Below are 21,842 nucleotides of genomic sequence, written 5' to 3'. Positions count from 1 at the left end.
AGGGGTGTTAAATTTATTATTGTCAAAAGATATATTGTAGATATGTTGTGCCTTGGTGGACAGTTATGATTGTGAACACCATATAGTGTACTGTAAATGTATAGTTACATCATGATGTTATTACATACTGTACATCTATGGAATTGCCCTAGCAGTTGATTGTCATATACTGGAATGACAATAAGGATTCTACTTTCAATTCTAATATTGTGAACATTTGATAACTTTTAAATCTGAAGCAATGGAGAATTGTGACATGCAAATATTGACAGTCAGTATACAACTAGAGAGAAAGGATTTGGTGAAAAAATTCTTGCAATATCTGTTGAGTTTTTGCCGAAATGAAAAGAACAAACCAAGTGAGAAACATGAAATAGACACGTTATTGGTGTTGATCTGGCCCGGGGCCTTGAGTGTGATACTTGTAGATGATCAAACTGTGTTCCTGTACAAGACATCCTTCAGATTTTCTCTTGCATTATCATGTGTAAGAGAGTGAAAGTACAAGTAAAAGTGTATTGTTCTCTGGAATGGCAAAGCTGGTGATTTACAAGTTACCATTAAACGCTTTGACAATTCTATCCATCCATCCATTTTCTACGCCGCGTATCCTCACTGGGGTCGTGGGTATGCTGGAGCCTATCCCAGGTAACTGCAGGCAGGAGGCGGGGTACACCCTGAACTGGTTGCCAGTCAATCGCTGTCTTTGACAATTGTTGAATGTAATTATGTTTGATGAAAATGTTGAACCTTCAGGGAAAAAATGCTACATGAACTGAAATGATTATATTTTCTAGCAGTGGAGTAATGTAATGTCTGTTCCACTCCAGTATTCAGCTCACTGCAGTAACCATTAATCCTGCCTCCTTATCGCCTGTCTCCTACAACAAAAGGTGTTCTTAAAGAGCGACCGCGTGGCTAAAATGGTCCAGAGCGGTGGCTTCTCGGCGAGCGACTTCAGGGATGTGTTCAAGAGGCACATTGAGAAGCGCGTGCGCAGCCTCCCGGAGATCGACGGGCTGAGCAAGGAGACGGTTCTGAGCTCCTGGATGGCCAAGTTTGACACCATCTACCGTGGGGACGAGGATCCGCGCAAGGCGCAGCAACGGATGACGGCCAGCGCCGCTTCCGAGCTCATCTTGAGCAAGGACCAGCTGTACGAGATGTTCCAGAATATCCTGGGTATCAAAAAGTTTGAGCACCAACTGCTTTACCAAGCATGTCAGGTACGTTTAAGCTCCACTTGTGCAGATAAACATTCAAATCACGTAATTTCCCCACAAGGGCCTTCATAAACATTAAAACTGTGTGGAGTAACTTCAGAACCTTGACCCTATCAAACATCTTTGCGAAGATTGAAAACAGTGATGGTGAGCTAACAGACCTTCTCTCAAGTTCGACATCAGTGATATAAAATTTCCACATAAACACTTTAACTGTAGAAGTCTTCCCAGAAGAGTGGAAGCTGTTGTACTGTAGCTGCAAAGGTTGGACCAACTTCATATTTTATCCTGTTTTTGTCAACTTCCACATCTATAAAGTACTTGTATATTCACGATATGCTGACCTCTTCGTTGCTGAACTGGAAAGTCTGCAGCTCGTCATTCGGGGGCCCAAGGCAAATCTTGTCATGGGACCCTCATCTTTTGAAATCTCTTATAATTATCTGACAACTTAAGTCACTAGTTACGCAACTATTTTACAGTACATTTTCCTATTTCTTCTGTCATGTGAATAATATTTATTACCAAAGATTTTGAATATTAATGTCTATCATCAAAGTGTGAAGTTGATCAATTTCTCCAATTTCCTTAGCTAGATAGTCCCGAGGAACATTAACATTTAATATCGTTAAAAACCTTGACCGCTTTAATGCTCTCGCCTTTGTGATGAAAACCATCACTCACTCGTGTCACTCTCCACTTCTTCTCCACTGCTGATCCTGACAGCAGTGTCATGCAAAATAGCATCAGGCTTTTGCTGTTGTCACTGCCGGTTACACACATCAGTCACCGTGAAGAAGGTTGAAAACTTATTTCGATTAAAAAACGGTTTGATTTCCTTTCGCCGTCTCCTCTTTTCTGTCCGACGTGGGTAACTCTGTTCCATACTCACAACTTCGCCAACAAGATTATTTTCTTTCCATTTTCCTGAATCAAGTCTGCACAGGCCCAGTAAAATGGAGTTCACTGTACGAAAAGGGAAGGGGGAGCATTTAAATGATTACGATAGATTAAGCATTTTAATGTGTTTTTAAGCATGTGAACTATGACTAAAACGATATTACTTTAAATTGAAGAAAACTATCAATCAGTTTTCATTAGATGTTTGGGGGCCCCTGTAAATCTCGGGGCCCCAGACCATAGCCTGCGTCTGCCAAATGGTCAGTCTTGATTGTAGTATATAGTGTCATGCTGTGTCCTCTGTTTCTTATCGTCACTGCTGGCCAAAAATGTGTATCCAAAAATGGTCAATTTAATGTCAATTTATTCAATAACATTGGTCTGTCCCCACGTCATTGTTATTTTTTGTGAGTTTTTTTTTTTTTTTTTCTATTCAAAGTGTTGAAAATAGCTTTAGAGGACATCCATTAAGTCTCTTGATCCCTTAAACGGTCTGAGAAGTGTTGCAAAACTCTGCCTCTTCCCTCACTCTGCATTATGGCTCCTCAAGATTGAAAGTCTGGATGTTTTGTAGTGAATAATAAGTTGTTAAAAATGATAGCTGTAATCCTTCGGTGTTTGAAGGAAGCTCTTACCCACGAAGGTAGGGAAGTTGCATACAGGTTTCCGTCTATTACACTGCCTAGCCAGCTCATCATTTGATTTATCATCATTTGATTTATTGCATCACTCATTAAAGGCTTTTTGTGTGCTCGGGGGTCGGTGTGAGGACAGACCTTGATGCGGAAGGCTGGTGCCGGTGACAATTCCTACCATTTCAATTTCAGCGTAAATTAGCGATTTTTTTGCATATTAAGTTTGCGATAGAACATAGTTTTGGGGTGGTGTTGTGTTAATGTGCCATGGCATATGATAGCAATAGAAGTTACAATGGCAATTGCAATTTTAACGATGCAGTGTTTGGTAACTAAAGTAAGATTATATTTTGTATTATTATTTCCTGGAAAGTAATGATTTTGGAGATGTAAGGATTCTGTCCGACAGCGATGTTATGTAAGCTTTTGCCATTTTTTTTCGACACATGCTTTGCCTTTATAGCACACAATATATACGAATTTGACCTTAAAAGAACAGATTCAAACGCTTCAAACCCATTCAAACTGATTAAAATAACATCTGTCATTCATTGCCGTTGCAACCCTGACTCATTACATGAAAACACTACGAACTACTTTCGTGCTCTGTAATATTAGTGGACCAGCCAGGACATCGCTCGTGTTGTGTAAGCCCAAGTGGGAACCCAAAGTGTTTTATGCAATGCCCGTACAAACTTTGCCACAAAATAAAATGATCGCATTGTTTATTTCAAGACATGATGTTACAACATAGAAGTGTCTCTTAGTGTTTACCACCAACATTTATTAGCTTGGCTTCTTCAGCATCTGGCCATGTCTTTGCCACACACACATGCTCGTTTACGACTGTTGATTTGCGCTTGCCTGGGCCCATTCAAAGTAGATTACAAATCACTTCAGAGGGAGCCCTACGGCAAATAAAAAGAAATCCCTTACTGTTGCTTTAACTTGTCAGCTATCTTTATCTGGTAATGTCCAATGCTTCACTCTGGGGGTAGATATGTTGAGATTACAGACAAGGGGCTTGTGTCACATATAACTCTCTTATCCTGCCGCCGTTCCAGCTTTACTGCTCTCTGTGGGAATGTTAAAAGCAGCACTAATGTATTCCTTCTCCAGCAACGCGATTAAAAGCCGTATTTGGAGGAAACCCCTGGCTCTCCTGCTTGTATTTATTTAATACATAAAAACCTAGCTCTTGATAACACCACGTGGCCAATGGACCTTAAAAGTTGGTAGATCAATCCATGTGTCCATATGTGCATGTTGGTGATGCTGAAGAAAGCAAAGAAATCGCTCAGTATTCCCGTAAAGTCCTGTTTGGATTAGATCAATACGGCTCTGTTCCTCAGCGGGGTTCATTAACTTGATGTTTCTAATGCTGTGCTGTGAGACATTTCCATAGCCTCCTTTCTAATGCCTTTGATGATGCTTAATCTAGTTTGGATGCACTACCATCAAAATTGATGGTATGAGGTCACACATCTGCATCCAGAACATCCGCAGAAGCTCCACAGAATAACACCACAGGGCCAGTGAACAGCAGAAAGTTTAAGTAGTAAGTGCAGCTAATCCACCATTGGAAGTATTGCACATCGGCAATTGTGAATATCGATAAATAGAACAGAATTTGCATAAAAACAATTTAAAATGTCTCTTTCCAGATGCTTACCACAGCTGTTTTAGGCGCCTATTCTCATTTCATTTGCAGTCGTAATGAATATATTATACCAGTCTAATGATGACTTTCAGCATCTCCTCAGTAAGCAACCAGTCGCTATCAATTGTGCCCGCCTGCTAAATGATAAAATCCTCACTAGGAGGCAATTCCGTCAGCGGGGCTCACGGATGCTGGGATTTAATGGAACGTTTTGGTAGATTGTATGGTATTCAGAGGCCATCAGAGGTTTATTACCATTGGGGATTTACATTTTTTTTTTGCACCGAGACAGCAGAGAGGAAGGAGCTGTCGGTATTTCTGCCTGATTCTGAAAATGACTAATAGACTGATTGGCCACTGGTTGTGACACTGTATGTGCCCCCTTTTTCTTTTCCCTTGCTGCGATGCAACCTAGGACTTATTTAGAACTTAACATAGACTGAAATAGACATTGCAATATCTGCTCACTGGACACCCACTCAAATGATTGATTACACAATATGTTTATTATTGCAGTGTACTTTGCAGTGGTTTAAAATATCACTGCATCTATCGGCAATGTGAGCCGTTTCTAATATTAGCCCTCTTCAAATCTAAAGTAGAAAGTCCATGAAAAGAATACGTATTTGACAGTGTCAATTAAACTTGAGCTGATTATAATCGTTATCGTGGAAAAACTAATACAGCTTTCTGTTGGATGATCCATGATTTGTTTTTGTAAAATTTTTTAAAATTTAACAAATGTAGATCACAAGTCACATCAATGTTGTTCAACTATGGCAAAATGATCTCGATGCTCGCATTGCAATACAATAAACAAACTTGTAATGGGAAACCAAAATGATGTATCTGCGTAATATGCATTACGGATTGTTAAAGCACTTTTTACCTTCCATGTTCCACCTTTGATCAGTAGTGTATGATACAGCTCATAATAATCACAGAAATAGACTTTAGCACTTTTACTACTACCAGATATGCCAAACGAAATCAAGAAAAGCCTCCATTTTGCCTCTGATGTTTATTTATTTATTTATTTTTTACCTGCAAACTTTTTAATCAGCAGCTTAAAGTGTTTTTATAATCAATATTTGTGCTCACTCTTCCTTAGCAGACTGTTTCCCCATTCTTAAGACGACAATTAAATGACTCAGGCCTGGAGTCATTGTGAGGACGCCGCTCGTTAAAATGAACCATTTCCCCCCACACAATTGTATATCACTTCCCTCTTTAGACGAGTGGAGATGTGTCAGAGAAAGAAATTAGTGGGTTTGAATCCCTCTTGGAGGGGGGGCTTGTCAAAGCACAAGTAACATAGTTGGTATAATCAAACAAAATAAAACCAACTCAAATGACGAGAATAGAAAGGAAAAAAAGGGCCTCTGATTGTGAAGTGACATTTTTTGGCACCAATTTTCTCGTCTTGTTTGTCACTTCACAAGAGAAGCTCATTTTTCCACCACAGAGACACACACGCAGACACACACAAATTGCATAGTGCGGGTCTAAATATAGAGCAGATGCTTCAACTCCTCCTGGTGCCATTCAGCTCTCAATCTGCCCGCTCCGTCCTTTGTTCTGCACATGAAAACGCCTGTGGCTGTCCTGTCTGTCTGCTGCTAATGTCCATGTATTCATCTGGGACGGGGTGGGTGGGGCGGGGGGGCTAACATCAGTCGAGCTCCTGATCTCATGCCTCTGCTTCCTCACCTTTAACCTGCCGTTCGCCTGGCCTGCTACTGCAGCAATGTCGCCCACCGCTATTCTGTGTTTAGCGTCCACGCTGCTGTCCGCTTGGGTATCGGCCGAAGGACATAACTTTTAGAAGCTTTGATTTGTCATGTGATTGCCTGTCGGACTACGTTACGGCCGTGAGCGCGCTGACATCGATGACCTTTAAGTACTTGGCGGTCTGCAAAGATTGGGGATGCTGAGGGATCAGCAAGCGGATGAATGTTACTTCACGCAGGCGCTGACCTCCAGCTTGACCTGGTCCTTCTCTTTCACCATCTGCCAGGACTGCTTTTTCTGCCCGTCACACACCGAGCGACTGAGCTGTAATGCTGCTTTGAGTTCAGTATATACGTATATTATGTTTTACAATAATACTTAACTATATTTACAATTTAATATGTACCTGTCACTAGAAAACAAAGCATGGGGAGTCTCTGTCGCCAAAATCCACGAGTGCAGCCAGTTGAATGAGGTATTCCATCATTGACAACAACCTCTCAAAATATCCTCACTCTCTTTTTTATTAGAGTAAACCTCATTCATCGCGGGGGTTATGTACCAGACCACCCGCGTAATAGATTAAATCTGCGAACTTCTTATAGAAATGTATAAATACTTTATACATTTTAAAGCTTCGTGTATATAAACCCTAAATATATGCATGTGTGGTGCAAGGCGGGGCCTGGCCTATTGAGTGACATGGGACTCAGGGAATCAGAGTGGAGAGTTGGCTGGCTGGTAAATGGCTAACCTGTTAGCCACTCTGCATGTTGAGTGACTCGGCATCAGTTGTGCCAAACGGCAGGTTGTGGGTCAGTATATCAAATTAGCTAACAATGTTTACTTTATCATAGACGATCAGTTGTGTAACTTAAGCCAATTGTACTTTGTTGTCCTTATGCGTGTATGAATGTGCTTGTTGTGCGTTTTCTTGCGGTTTGTTCAATAAAGAAAGTGCACCAGTGGCTGTGTCTCCCTTTAAGATTACAATACTTTCTAACAAACGATTGTAGGCTATATTAAATTTGTTACAATTGTTACCTCATGCGGGCGATTGTAGCTGTGCTATTGTGGTGCACATTGCACTTTAGCTTCTTTTATTAGGTGTGAATTGATCCCAAATTTTGGTTATTCTCGGTCATTTACGCACTTGTTTCTCTTTGCTCGCGCTTATTGCTCTACAGTAACAAAAAATAAATAAAAAATTATCCGCAAAAATCTTGATATAAGAAAAAAATCTGCGATGTAGTGAAGTCTCAAAAAGTAAACTGCTGATATAGCGAGGGACTCCTCTCTTCAGCTTCTTCCTTGTCAGTCATGCCATGTTTTTTATAGTTCATAAAATAAATAATACTGTACAGTATGCTATATGTGGAGCCTCACAACACGTTATAGGGTTGCAGTTTTTTCATTGGAGTGCCAGTAGACGTGCGGTGCTCATTTGCTGTGCGGCAATGAGTCACCAACTGTAATTTTTGTCATCTTTTTTAAGTTTGTGTTTTTACACCGCTTTTGTTAGCAGGATTATGTAAAAATGACACACTTTCCACAAAACGTTGTAGAAAGTGTTCACATGTGCCAAGGAAGAACAATTACATTTGGGTAAAAATCGCATAGAATTGCAGACAGACACATAAATGTCTCTTTTGTCATTCTGCATGAACAACAAAGTAGCTCACCAACTACTGGACAACAGGATGAAGAAACAAACACAAATAGCCCACTCCACATATATACATTTTTTTACTTTTGTTCCAGGAATTTATTTTCTGTATTTGCAGTTTGAGTCACAATGAGACCATTCCCCAGGAGGCAAATGGTAGATTCCCATCCGTTGCTTCCTAGCACTTAGGCCATGCTTCATAAAGCACAAAGTAGCCTGCTAACTAACACGCGAGCAGACAAACCAAAATAAGGCACTCTATGATTTTTTTTCACTCTTTTCAATTTCATTTTTTGGACATTGGAATCAAGATGAGCCGTTCTTCCCGCCCTGGTGGTGGCATGGTCTTTCACCATTCTCCACAAAAGAAAAGGCCTGCTAAAATGCTGAAGGACAGACAAATATTTCCTTGTTCAACGTCACATTTATTTTTTACACTTTTGTCAGAAGAAATTATTGTTTCTGTTTGTGCTATTTGAGTCATTCTTTGCTCCACGATACAAATGTCACATTGGTCTATTTCTAGCACATACGTCATTCTTCATGAAGAATGAAGTAGACGGTTCACTAACAAATAGACAAACAAACGGGGCGCACCATTTTCCACTTTTATTTTTTACTCTTTGAGTCACAGCAGACCTGTCGTTACCCCGAGAATCCAAAAAAAACTATGTTAGGATCTTGTCATCTAATGTCATCCACTTTAAACTAGGACGTGGACAAACAAACGGCAATATTATGCTCCAGGTCTTATTTTTATTGCTTTTGTTGACAGTTTAGCCATACCAGAGGTCTGAGTCCTTCTAAATACTTTCTAGTTTTTTTCAAATTTGACTTTGTGTATAATATTTTATACATTTCCCTGAACTATTGCCATCTTCTGCAGATGTGTTTCCGTTTTCATGAGCAAATTCACCATTTCTAACATTGAATACACTAATACACTGCGTTCCAAATTATTGTCCGAATTGTATTTTTCTCTGATTTTCTTAGTCAATGCAAATGACAGTCAGGACAATTTTTCAAGTCATCAACACAGTTGATATGATATGAATGATAACAGTATATTTTTATACATAAAGAACTTTAAAGGAACTGTTCCAGATTATTACCTACAACAGAGTGTCAGGACATTTTATAGGTTGTGAAGAACTAAAAATAGTCATTCGTTAAATTGACAGCATTAGGAAGTTATATTGACTGAAATCAAAAGCTAAATCAATCAAAAATATATAATATAGTACAACTGGTCTAGTTACATTTTAACACAGGACCACGTATTTGATAGCAGCGTCATAATTCTTGCATCCATTGGACTTGCAAGGTTTTGGAGAGTTTCTGTTTGAATTTCTTTGCAGGATATCAGAATAGTCTCCCAGAGTTGCTGTTTGGATGTGAACTGCCTCCCACTCAATACTAATACTAATATAAAATATTGATACTTGGAAAATCTACTTAAATATAGTCACAAAGTACTGGTATTCGTACTGTGTGACTTCCCACGACTGGCCCTTAACATGATCAGAGTCTCTTCCACCATCCTACTGTTGAAAAACCTGGACATCCATTTTCAAATGTAGGGAGTCAAAGTAAAATGTCATCGATTTGGAGCATCTGCTCCATTTGCGCACTGATTGAGGAGTATCTGCAACATTTGCACAACCAACATTGTCCCAGATTATCGCGCTACTCGTCACTTTAAACTGCATACACTCCTTGAAGTCTCGGCACCCTTTGCACAATGGTCATTGCACGGGACTATTGCAAGCACTAATTCGAACTGCTCTAAGTGCTAGAGGACTCTGCATCTTTTGCACAATTGTCAAAAAAAAAAAAACGTACCGGCATTACCAGATATCTATTAACCCCTTATTGCTCAGTGACTGTTTTTTGTCAATGTCTTTATGTCTCAAAAGTGTTCTCTGTCAATTGACTGTCTGTTGTTGTACTAGAGCGGCTCCAACTACCGGAGACAAATTCCTTGTGTTTTTTGGACATACTTGGCAAATAAAGATGATTCTGATGATTCTGATTCTGATCAGAAAAACAAATAAGTAAAGTACAAATACCTGAAAAATCAACAAACAAAGCATTTGTACTTCAATACTTATCAACACTGTCCACATCTTGCTGAAGGATAGTTAGGGAATTAACTGGAATCATTTAAGTTTAAAAGATGAATAAAACAAGCTAGCCCAACATCATCTTCATCTGCACTATCCATCAATCCAACCTTCCATCCTAAGGGCTGAGTTGAAGAGAAAGAGCGTGCACACCGTTGAGTCAAAATGCAGTGTCAGACCATCGTAGCCATAAGAGATTGCTTTTCTCCATGCGTGGCACTAGCAGTTCATTTGGGAGCGGTAGTGTCGGATGTGTGCCGCGCCCCACTCGTGAGAGTGTTTTGACAGGCGACGCAGGATGGCCTGCAGAGAGGAAGGACGACACTCTCTCAGACATAAAAGCGGAAGGGCAGGTCAAGGGCGGTTTTCTGACATCGGGCAAGATGAAGAAGTCTCTCCTCAGTAGGATGCTTGGCCTCTTGTCCAACAGCACTGCAAGTGCAGCCATTTTCCTGCAGCTGGTGGCGGCGTCTGATTATGTGCTCTACTAAACAACAACTCTGGGTTATGCAGCAGTGTGCTCGTTCACTGGCCTGCAGTGTCAACACACTCGACAGTGGACACCCACTCTCGTTTGTTGAACAAGCCACCTGACAGACATGATGTCACTATATACACACGTGTGGAAACAGTCTTTTTCACCTCCGAAAAAGCAGAAAAAACTACAACAGCAGCTAGGGTGGCGCTCAGTGGCCAAACGATCCAAATTCTACAACATCAGATAGTTTTGAAAAGCCTCTTCCAGATGCTGGAATTTTTTTTCATTAGAATGAATGCTCGTACTCAACTCATTTTTCAATAAGCGGCAGCTTGTGAACAATTCTTCAAAAAGGAGGCTTCAAGCTGTTTATTAGTTATTAGTTAGTTGTGTACCTAAAACAACCTCATAGATTTCCCTGCCTCATAAGTCTGTGTAACTTAATGCTAACAAACAATGCAAAATAGCATTGACAGGCTAACGAAAAATATTGGAATTGCGGTGTTATAACCCATTAAGCCATGGCTGTTTGAACATAAACAGTAAAGCAACACATGTAGGCAGACAATATAACAATACTTACAAGCATATAGTCTTTATCCTCTCCAAAACCAACTGAAATAACTGCAGTTGAGTGAGGACCATCTCCATGTAAAGTATGTATATCCATTTTTCTGTATTATGCTGCCCCCAAGGCGCACACACCAGAAGGACCAGCAAAATGCCCAATGATTTATCATGATGCACAGACTGTTTAATTCTTTACATTCTGTTTAATTATGTAATTTCTTTATATATATATTTTTTTTTTTGTATAAATTACAATATTATAGAGGGCTTTTTTACCCATCAAAAACACATTACATAAAACAAATTATTATTTTTTATTTTTTTGGCGCAGGCGGTTGGAAGAGACTAATGCCATTTCAATGGGAAAATATGATGAGATACAAGTGTTCTGAGTCACCACTGTGGTGATGTAACAAATTGTAGAATGAGAATTTTATATTGTTTAATTAGATTTTCGATTTAGTTTAGTTATTTGGATATTTTATTAATAGCTGACGCTCTTTTTTGGAGATCCATCAGATTGAGTCAAATTCCTTGGATGTTCTTAGCCCAGCTACTTCAAAGTATATTGTGAGTTGCACAATATTGCTAACAATTATGAATATCCATCCATCCATCCATCCATCCATTTTCTGAGCCGCTTATCCTCACTAGGGTCGCGGGCATGCTGGAGCCTATCCCAGCTGTCATCAGGCAGGAGGCGGGGTACACCCTGAACTGGTTGCCAGCCAATCGCCGGGCACATACAAACAGACAACCGTTCGCACTCACATTCACACCTACGCGCAATTTAGAGTCTTCAATTAACCTACCATGCATGTTTTTGGGATGTGGGAGGAAACCAGAGTGCCCGGAGAAAACCCACGCAGGCACGGGGAGAATATGCAAACTCCACACAGGCGGGGCCGAGGATTGAACCCGGGTCCTCAGAACTGTGAGGCTGACGCTCTAACCAGTCGGCCACCGTGCCGCCAATTATGAATATATTATATTATATTATTCATGTCATGGGAGGCACGGGGGATGAGTGATTAACACATCCGCCTTACAGTTCTGAGGTTGGAGATTCAAATCCCTCGCCTTCCTTTGTGGAGTTTGCATGTTCTCCCTGCACTTGGGTTTTCTCCAGGTGCTCCGACTTCCTCCCACATGTCAAAAACATATTTCTTAGGTTCACAGACTCAAAATTATCAATCGGTGTGATTGGGAGTGTGAATGGTTGTTTGTCTATATGTGCCGTGTAGTTGACCTCTCACCCAAAGTCAGCAACCCTAGTGAAGATAAGCAGTTGTGAATAAAGTGAATCCAATAAGATTCTAGATAATCTAGCAATTTAACAAAACACTACTTAGGAGCGCTCATTGGAACAATAATGCCCGATGGTGGTAGAGTCCTCTCTCCTATCATTATAACACTGTACTCTATAATGTGACAGAAACAACACCCGTCCTTTGGGGGCAGTAATGAGCATTACACAGTAGAGGACAACTGGAAAACAACAGAAGAAGGACATTTGCTGTCTTCCATGGATCTCGGTCTTGTCAGAGTTCAAATTTAAACCACTGTTGTGCCTGGAAGAGTTTGAAAAAAAAATCAACCAGCAACTGCCTCTCTCGCAAAGGAATCACGTTAATGTGGTGAAGCCCGAGAGACAAGTCCAGTTCAAATCCAGGATTTTTGTAATGTAGCAAATTAAAAATTGTTTAATTTGAAAATGTATTTTAATACTTAAACCCATAATACACTGCTGGTTAGAAATGTTTTTGGAGCTGTGTTGATGCTGCAAGATTTGTTTCTATGAGCCTCGTGCCCCCCTAGAAGCAATGGTATCTGCCCACAATCACATTTGGCAAGAGCAGGAAGAAGTGAAGCATGTCTCTTCAGGCAGCAAGAAAGAGACATCAGACCTCTCCTCTATTTCTCCACGTTAGCTAATTTCAGATTCCCATTCATTATTGATGAGCGGGAGGCATGAATTTATCTTCTTTTCATTCCTCCAGGGCCAAAACTTGCAGCCTCGCTTAACCTTGTTTCGTCGTTGAGTGCCACAGCTCTGTTTCTCATTTGAGTCAAAACATATTTTTGTTGTCTGAGCTTTACTGTCGTATTTTATGCCAACCGCCTCTCAAATCAAGAAATATAACTGTTCACAAAGTGGCACCTTTTATTGGTCTCTATGGCGATGGCAGCATGGTTGGTGCCTGTGAGACAGTGATGGATTTTCCTTTCATTCTCATCTATTCAATTTAGGCTGGCTATTACAACATGCTGCTATGGCTACAGCCTCTTGCAACAAACCGGCCGGATATAATATATAATCGCTTAGCATAGTTTCCATGGCTGCATTTGTTTCAGTCACTCGCTAGTGTGGTCAATTTGGTAACTGTGACCCTCAAATAGGTTGTAATGGGATACTTCACCTTGTTATGGGAGCCATTTTGGGGATAAAATGACTAACAACATTTGCATACACTTGTGTCACATCCCATTATGTTGATTAATATGGTCTTTTGGAGCGCTGTATAATCACCGTGGCAACTGAGGTCCTTTCAGCATTACTGTTTGGAGTTGTGAGTCATGATAGTGTGTGTAAATTTGCACCATGTAGTGACCATACATGATGACGTCATGATGGAACTTTCCATATGACAGTGGCATTTAATTAAAAGACATACAGTAATAGAAACATTATTAGACCTTTTGTCTTCATTTGCCTGTTCATTTTAATGCCGTTAATCCATTATGCGTTAAGTAGCAGACTTTGAGGAAATGTTATGTGGTTGTTTTTTTTTTTGTTTTTTTTTTGGACGAACAACAACTCTTACCTCAAAAAACAAGCTGTTGTTTGGCCAGTGTTTGCTTTGGTTTTAGATCCCTTTAAGCAATGGATAGTGGAACACAAACGGTGGAGCAACACATGTAGACACATATCACTATAGTCACAGACATGTATTCTTTATCCTCTACGAAAACTTATTAATATTACAGCATCTTATTGAGTAACTTACAGTAGTAGTAGAAGTTTTATTCTTTTTCGTTTGTGTTTGCATGACTATTATACCGCCTCCTAGTGGCCAAGGTGTGCACACCAGAAGAAACATCACAATGAATTGAATTGCAGATTAATGGCATTTTCATTCATTTCAGTGATAAAAGACGGCGATACTGGTGACCTTCTGACCACATGGCATATTTCTCCAATGTGATCTCATGGAGTTTCCCCATATGTTCTTAGCTGGACAACTTGGACGAGCAGGCTGCACAGATCAGAAGAGAGCTGGATGGTCGTCTTCAGATGGCCGACCAGATTGCACGGGTGAGTTCAACACTGTGGGGGCGCTTTGCCTTTGTTACATAGCTACTATGTTGTTGAAAAGGTGTGAGTCTGCCACCCACGGAAAGCAGCGCCGTACTCTTTAGATAATATTTATCTATATAAACACTCATGGCCATGGCATCAGGCATATTTGTCCAATTGAAGCAGATTCAAAGAGCTTTATCCAAAAATTCTGCATTTACAATTACGGTCAGACTTACACCTCTAATAAGGTGGCTAATTTAATGGCAACTGAACATCAAAACCACCAACTACTGCCACCACAAAATAAACAGAGTTGTTAAATCAAGTGTGAGCTGGGAAAAGGAGCATTTTTACACTTTTACGAACAGTCCCCGGTGACTATCACTCGCATTCAGGAAGCATTTACTCCACTGTTACCAGTAATAACAAGACATTTTCTGACTCTCTACAGGGTGGGAGGTTCCCCAAGTTTGTGTCGAAAGACATGGAAGCCATGTACATTGAAGAGCTCAAGTCTTCAGTGAACCAGCTGATGGCCAATCTGGAGAGCATGCCTGTGTCCAAAGGTGGAGATTTCAAGCTCCAGAAGCTGAAGCGAGGACACAACACCTCCATCATAGACATGGGCCAGGAGGATGAAAACACGCTGTCCAAGTCTGATGTGGTCCTTTCCTTCACTTTAGAGGTAAAGTCCTTTGAGTGACCCAACTAGCATGGTCTGTGGAGGTGAAGCATTTAATGGCACCTCTAAAAACTACATTAACCCCTGCTCGATGTGATGCGGTCTCGCTTTCCCGATTGAGTCATATGTTCCCACCCATAGCTTTGCATTAAAATGCTTTGTGGCTAAATGTTAGCATTATTAAAGTCACACATACAGTACTCTCAGAGGAATTTTCTATTAAAAAAAAATATATATATCACTCTTTGTTGTATTGGTCGAACTTAATAGTACATTAGTAAAATGATCTATGTAAAATGATCTATGAAAAAAAACAGTCCTCTCTGGGCCCCATCTTGCAACTCAGATTTGACTTTTAAGAACCCACCACACCAGAATCATAGTTAGAAGGTGTGAGTGATGAGGTGTCAGTCATAGGACAGTGGGCAACCCCCCTGATGCCCCTTTCTGAAATTTCATCAATGGTTCCATCTTCAAATGAGTGACATAATTGGATTTCAAAGTGAAATCTACTCATTCTGTACATTGACATTTTTCATTGGTGTGCATCGAATCTTGGGAATGGGGGCCTCCAAATAATATAATATATATGTATAGTGCTACATTTGTGGGCATTGGAACCAGCCTTAAAGCTGGGATAGCCTTCAATGAAGGCGTTATGATGTTATCGGCCTTCGGTTGTAGCCTCCAAAGGATGCAGCCCCTGAATTGGGATGCGGCTTATATCAAAATTCCGTGCATCCACCTATCAGCTTGTCCCCGCTGACTTGAGGACGGACCAGCAATCAATATGTAAAACCCATGTGTAAGAAAATATAGCATTTAGCAGAAGTGTAGTTGTCTGAATCAGAAACCTCCTTATCTGCTCCAGACTAAGTTTAGAAACAGACAGCAGACTTCTTCAGACGGCTGAACAGACGCCGTGTGAAGGCTGACACTTTACATAAATCACCCTTTACCTGCTCTTTAACGTCAGGTATGAGTCATCTCGTTATCAGCTTGTCTGAGACCGAGCTACTGACTCGGAACGGGGACCCGTCACAGCTCGGTCCTCATAATGCAGAGCTAGTTCCGCTCCGAGTGCGCCATGTGCGAGATGCAACACTTTTTTTTCTTCTTCTGCAGCTCAGTGTTGAAGTAGGCGAATCATTCTGCTAAATGCTGCAAGAAATGAATGCAGAGCAGTTTTGACGGTCACATATGTGCATGTGTTGACTGTGTGTTTTTGCACACGTGTGTGTGTGTGGGAGGGAGGGTAACATCTCCACAGAGCCCAATTATACTGCATGTTTACTGTCTAACTGAGTCTGCAACCTAGTAAATTCCCTCTGAAATCTGACAAAAATATCTTGAACATATCCAATTGAAATATGGTTTAATGTCTCTGTCTAGTATTTCTTTTGATATGTGCATCACAACCTTTTGTATTCGTATGTTTTTATTTGATTTCCACAGTCCCGCAAGAGAAAACAACAAAGTATGTTTTGGCAAAATGATATAGAGTTGGTTAAATTGGAAGTATTTCACTTGGATGCTACCCCTTGGGGCACAGATGTTCACTAGGACCGAATAATCATAATTTCATTGCCAAATTTAGTAACTTCATACTTAACCACTTGCTACACGTGATGGATTACTCTATTATTGTCATTAAGGTTCATTGTTTAGTTATTAAGACGTGAAGAAAAAAGTCCCCAAAAAGGCTTCATTTACTTAATTGTTTAGCAGAATTTGTCATGGTCTGTGTTTTGGTTTGGGTTGTGTTTAGTTTTGTTCCGTGTTTGTCGTGTGCTCATTTGGTTGTTGTGTCCACCTGTTCTCGTCTACCTTGTGTCGACCAATCAGCTCTCTCAGCCACTCGTGTCTTGTCCAGGTGTTCCTCGTTGTCTCGTCAATCTCTTTGTATTTAGTTCCCTGGTTTCTTTCAGTTCTTGTCAGTTCATTCTGTCACGGTTAGGGTGGTCGAAGCAGAGGAAGGCAAGACAAAAAACATGGAGGACCCGAGTGCAGGGAAGCAGGGAGGCAAGGCGGGAGTCTCAAAAAACTAATATTTAATCTTCAAAAACAGCCAACAAGGAACGTGGATAAAGCAAAACTAAACAAAGTCCCACAACCAAACCAAAGTAACAAAGAAACACTTAAATACCTAAAACTGGAAACAAACTATCACTGGTGAGTAGGACGTAGAACAGATAGGGACAATGACACCTGACAATAACATACTGCAAAGACAACAACAATGAACAGAAAGAAACCAGGGAACTAAATACAAACAGATTGAAGAGACAACGAGGAACACCTGGACAAGACACGAGTGGCTGGAGAGAGCCGATTGGTCGACACAAGGTAGACGAGAACAGGTGGACACAACAACCAAATGAGCACACGACAAACATGGAACACGGGAAAACATGGAACAAAACTAAACACAACCCGAACCAAAACACAGACCATGACAGAATTCAGTTCCCTGCTAAATAATGAGCAAACCTTGTTGGTAGATGTAAATACACTGGTTGGGAGAGAAATACAAATAAGAAAAGACACAAGACTTTATGACTAGCAGGAGAGGCAAGTGTCTTTATTTACTCTTTACTTGGTGTATCTTTGTCCCAGATGACCTGTCGCGCTCACTTTCTGTCTCACGCCGCAATAAATCTCTCCTTTGTTTCAATTGTGCTTTAGCTCCGTGCTTGTGCATAATACTGCTCATAAACAAACAAAAACAATGACGAAAACCTCCTCCTCGGAGGTAATAAATTCATAATTTCAGTAATAATCATATTTCCTGTCACCAAGCCTGCTCCGAATGTGCACTGCACACAAACAGTGTTTAAACAAAGAATACATTGGTGGCAGGAAGTGGTGTGATTAAAATCTGGAAAGCCTTTTTGGCTTTGACTGTCCTTTCAACTTTTCCCCTTGCTATTTTTAACTGCATAATCTCAGAGCTATTAAAAGTCAGCAGTATATTTAATCTGCTAAATGACTCCCAAAAGCTGTTAGTGCACATGCAAAAGGTATGTGTGTTCACTTTCATGGAAACTTTGTCGTAATCCTGGGGCGGTATTTTAAGATACAAGATCAATAGATTCTCCCTGCTCAGTTCCTGTCCTGTCCCATTCATCTTAATTGTATATGTTGATGTGAAGGGTCACGTGGCGTCTGTGCTTACAGGTGGTGATCATGGAGGTTCAGGGCCTGAAGTCTCTGGCTCCCAACAGGATTGTCTACTGCACCATGGAGGTGGAGGGAGGAGAGAAGCTCCAGACTGACCAAGCGGAAGCCTCCAAGCCAACGTAAGACACGCACGCACACACTTACAAGGTGTAAGAGCAAGGTTACATTTTTATTTTTTAAAGTCCGTCGTGACAGCCAGCGTGTGGACAGGCGGGGCTTTACGCTGGTGTGGCCAATTAGAGTGCCTAGTTTTCGGCCTTGAGTACATGCACATCACGGATGCAAGGAAGAGCAAGGTAAAATTATTTTTTTTAAAGTCCGTCGTAACAGCCAGTGTGTGGACAAGGGATTCGTGCTGGCATGGCTGCTTTAGAGTGCCTCGTTGTAGCGACAACCCAGTGGGATATATTTCAGCCTTGGAGGCTTATTTTCGTGGCTCAAAAATGTAGTTTTGTGTATGCATAAGAAAGTTGCTAGACAAAGTAGCTTTCCAGGTAGTAGCCGTGGCATTTGATTCACAGTCGATAGTTGAGTGGTTTCAGTGGCTTAATTTTTGACAATTTTGAAGCCTCATTTTATACACTGTGATTTTTTTCAATCATTCAAATTTGGCAGAGTCGTTAACGACAAGCTTCTCTGTGGTGTGTCAAATTTACAAATGATATGTATTTTAACTTTACAGGGACTTTAAGGAGTCAGGGAAATAAAGTCTAATTTGACCACAAATTGCATTTTACTGTAAAATTAGGGCAGCACGGTGAGCAAGTGGTTAGGACGTCTGCCTCACAGTCCAAATTTCGGCCTTTCTGTGTTCTCCCGTGCTTGCATGGGTTTTCTATTTCTCAAACTCAGCTGAGATGAGGGCAAGTGCTTTATTATATTGAAGGATGTTTAATTCTAAGTACGATCTCCAATTGTTACGCTCTCTGCCGAATTTGTCTCTTCAGCAAAATTATGAGGTGCAATATACTCTTCAAATTGTCAGTTGAATCTGTCCCAATTTGACACTTCTAAGATGTTTTTATGAGAATCTAAAAAAAAAAAAAAAAAAAGCCCTTTCTTCTCTTGACTTGGTCTTGAGGGTCCCACGGTTTTACCTGTTGGGAGAAAGAGAGACACTGTGGTAGCGGAGCCCTGTCACGTCCATTAATGAACCTCAGATTGCGCCACAAGGTGTAAATGTTGCAGGATAGAGTGAGTTTTGCAAAAAAACTAAAAAAATAAATCACCTAGAAAATGAGGTTGCAGCATCCAAAGCAATAAGTTGTCGTCAAAAGTTAGTGTTGCCTCCAAAATAAGAAAAACTGCCATGCATTCTCTCAGCGCTGATTCAGAACTGCACTGCTGTTGTCCCTTTAAACCGAAAAGGAGATTAGCTGACTTGAGCAAGTCTTTGGCATCTTCCTGTTGTACAGCCACCCACTCAGTCACTTTGGGTGGCAAAGTGGGTGTTGATTGTGATCTTCAAATCTTGCCAAGTTCAGATTTTAAGATATGTGGCGTATAAACAGCAGAATACATTTAGCCCAAACATCAGGAAGATGAAGTATTAGTGTAAGTGTGTCTATAAACAATGAGCTGTCTGATCTTTATTTATTTTTTATTGTGCAATTATGTTGCAGATTGATGACTACGGTGTCAAAAAAAAGAGCATTCCTTTTTATTAATTTGATGTCAATACAACTAACTTCCTTTGCTATTTGATTTAGGTGAGAAAAAGTAAAGATAGGAAAGTCAAACCTTCTCCCAGACAGCACTGTAAAAGTGGTCCAAGGCGATGAAGTCTCCAGTGTTGTGGGATGTCATGGAAACTGACCTTTGGAGTCATCCGTGTTGTGTCTTTCAGCTGGGGGACCCAGGGCGACTTCACCACCACACACCCTCTGCCTGCTGTCAAGGTGAAACTGTTCACCGAAAGCACCGGAGTTCTGGCACTGGAGGACAAAGAGCTGGGCAGGGTAACGCATTGGTTTCCCTTCAAACAAAACATTTATTCAAATCATGTAGAAAAATGTCGATGGCTTTGGTGCCGTCTTTTGTCACCTTTAAAACTGCTAACTCCTAAAAGATCAGTATGCATTCAGCAGACATGCATTACAAGTATGTGCATACATCATCAGCACGTCATTGTTTTGAAGTTAGGGGTTTCCAAACTTTTTGGATCCAGATAAAGATGTTATCTTCACAAAAAGAAATGTCGTATGTCATATTTTGTCGGGAAAAAACATAATCTTCCAAAAATAAAAGTCCTAATTTTATGTTACGAAGGTCAAAATTAAAGTTAAATGGGGAAGAAAGTCATATTTTAATAATATCTATGGACCAAGCCAGCAGGTGACTCATGTAATCCTGTGGGGTGACCTGATGCCACCATGTTGGTGAGCCCTGATCTAGCAACTGTAAATGTCAGTAAAAACTGAGCATTATTATCTATATACCTCTTTCTTTATCTCGTTACATTATGCGGGGCTACATAATGAAGCATCTGCATACTGAGCAAATAGTTGATATGCACGTAATTGATGAGCTCACTGGCTTCTGTGATATACTTCCAACTATTAAAATAGCTAAATGGTCCCAGTCCAAGTCTCATCGTCTTCTCATCTAGAGGAACCTTGCAGACTTCAAAGGTTAGCTTATCACTCACTGTCTGTTAATGCGAGCTAACTGATTTTTGAGTTGTTTGTATTTTGTTGTTGTGAAGTGTAATTTACTTTTATCTTTGCCGAAATACAAATAAACATGCATTTTTGAAAACCATAAAATTATCGAAAAGCCACAAAATGCCTATGCAAAAAAGATTATTATATGCAAAAATATTATTATATTATTATTATGTTATTATATTATATTTTGAAATCTGATCCACTAAATGTGCGATACAGTTTGTACACACCTCCAGAGGTACCACAAATACTATAGATTGTCCAAGGTCGCCCAAGCGACAACACAGATGCACTTGTGCTTCTTTTAAGCCACTATACTTTTCCAGTTAAATGAGTATGTAGTGGTCCTCTGGGTAAGGTAGCAACGTGGTGATATATTGGTAATTACTCTACAGTCCCAGAAGTAGAGGTGACCTTGGCTGTAACAAGGCCTTCTGATCTCCCATTGCAGCAGCACTGGCAGGAAGTCCGATTTCCTCAAAGCTCTTTAATGCACCAAAGAGAGATTAGAGACAGAGGCAGCGGGAAGCGTTGGCATGTTTCTCTGCCTCCATTCCTTTCGTTTGTTTGTCAAACACATCGCTTGCTCGGTCAGAAACCACAAAAATGCTTTTTGATTTGCTTCAATTGCAGGTTGTTCTACACCCGACTCCGAACAGCCCGAAGCAGTCTGAGCTCCATAAGATGACCTTGACCAAGGCTTGCCCTGACCAAGACCTCAGGATCAAACTTGCCATTCGCATGGACAAACCCCAAAATATGAAACACTGCGGGTAAGTAAGCAACTGGGTGGCTGCCGGCACGTTGGTTCTCCGTGCCTTTTTAGTAGAACTCTCAGCTCCTTGGCCTCGTCGTGTACCGCGGAAAAATGTTGGGAAGTACCCAACGCCCTCTGGTGGACAACAGGATAAATTTGTTTTTTTATTTTTTATTATTTGAATGTTGGCTTGATATCAGTTCAACAAAGATTGAGGGCAACAAATGTGCCATCTCCTGCAAAACCAGCACTGTGGATCGATTTTAATAA

At 40.6% G+C, this 21,842-nt stretch overlaps 1 protein-coding gene across 4 annotated transcripts in view; it reads left to right on the top strand.

The window, feature by feature from the left end:
• cadpsb (Ca2+-dependent activator protein for secretion b) overlaps window positions 1–21,842 on the top strand; it is an 83,915-nt gene that overhangs the window by 22,064 nt on the left and 40,009 nt on the right. For all 4 annotated transcript variants that reach the window (XM_061686895.1, XM_061686893.1, XM_061686894.1 and 1 more), the window contains exons 3-8: window positions 894–1,226; window positions 14,222–14,302; window positions 14,739–14,972; window positions 18,147–18,268; window positions 19,996–20,107; window positions 21,449–21,588. In XM_061686895.1, coding sequence (XP_061542879.1) covers window positions 894–1,226; window positions 14,222–14,302; window positions 14,739–14,972; window positions 18,147–18,268; window positions 19,996–20,107; window positions 21,449–21,588 — 1,022 coding nt within the window. The remainder of the gene's footprint in view (window positions 1–893; window positions 1,227–14,221; window positions 14,303–14,738; window positions 14,973–18,146; window positions 18,269–19,995; window positions 20,108–21,448; window positions 21,589–21,842) is intronic.

The sequence above is a fragment of the Phycodurus eques genome, chromosome 10, assembly GCF_024500275.1.
Source record: "Phycodurus eques isolate BA_2022a chromosome 10, UOR_Pequ_1.1, whole genome shotgun sequence".
Lineage (NCBI taxonomy): Eukaryota > Metazoa > Chordata > Actinopteri > Syngnathiformes > Syngnathidae > Phycodurus > Phycodurus eques.
The sequence above is the reverse complement of the archived record's forward strand: the minus strand, read 5'-3'. Positions and strand labels throughout refer to the sequence as shown.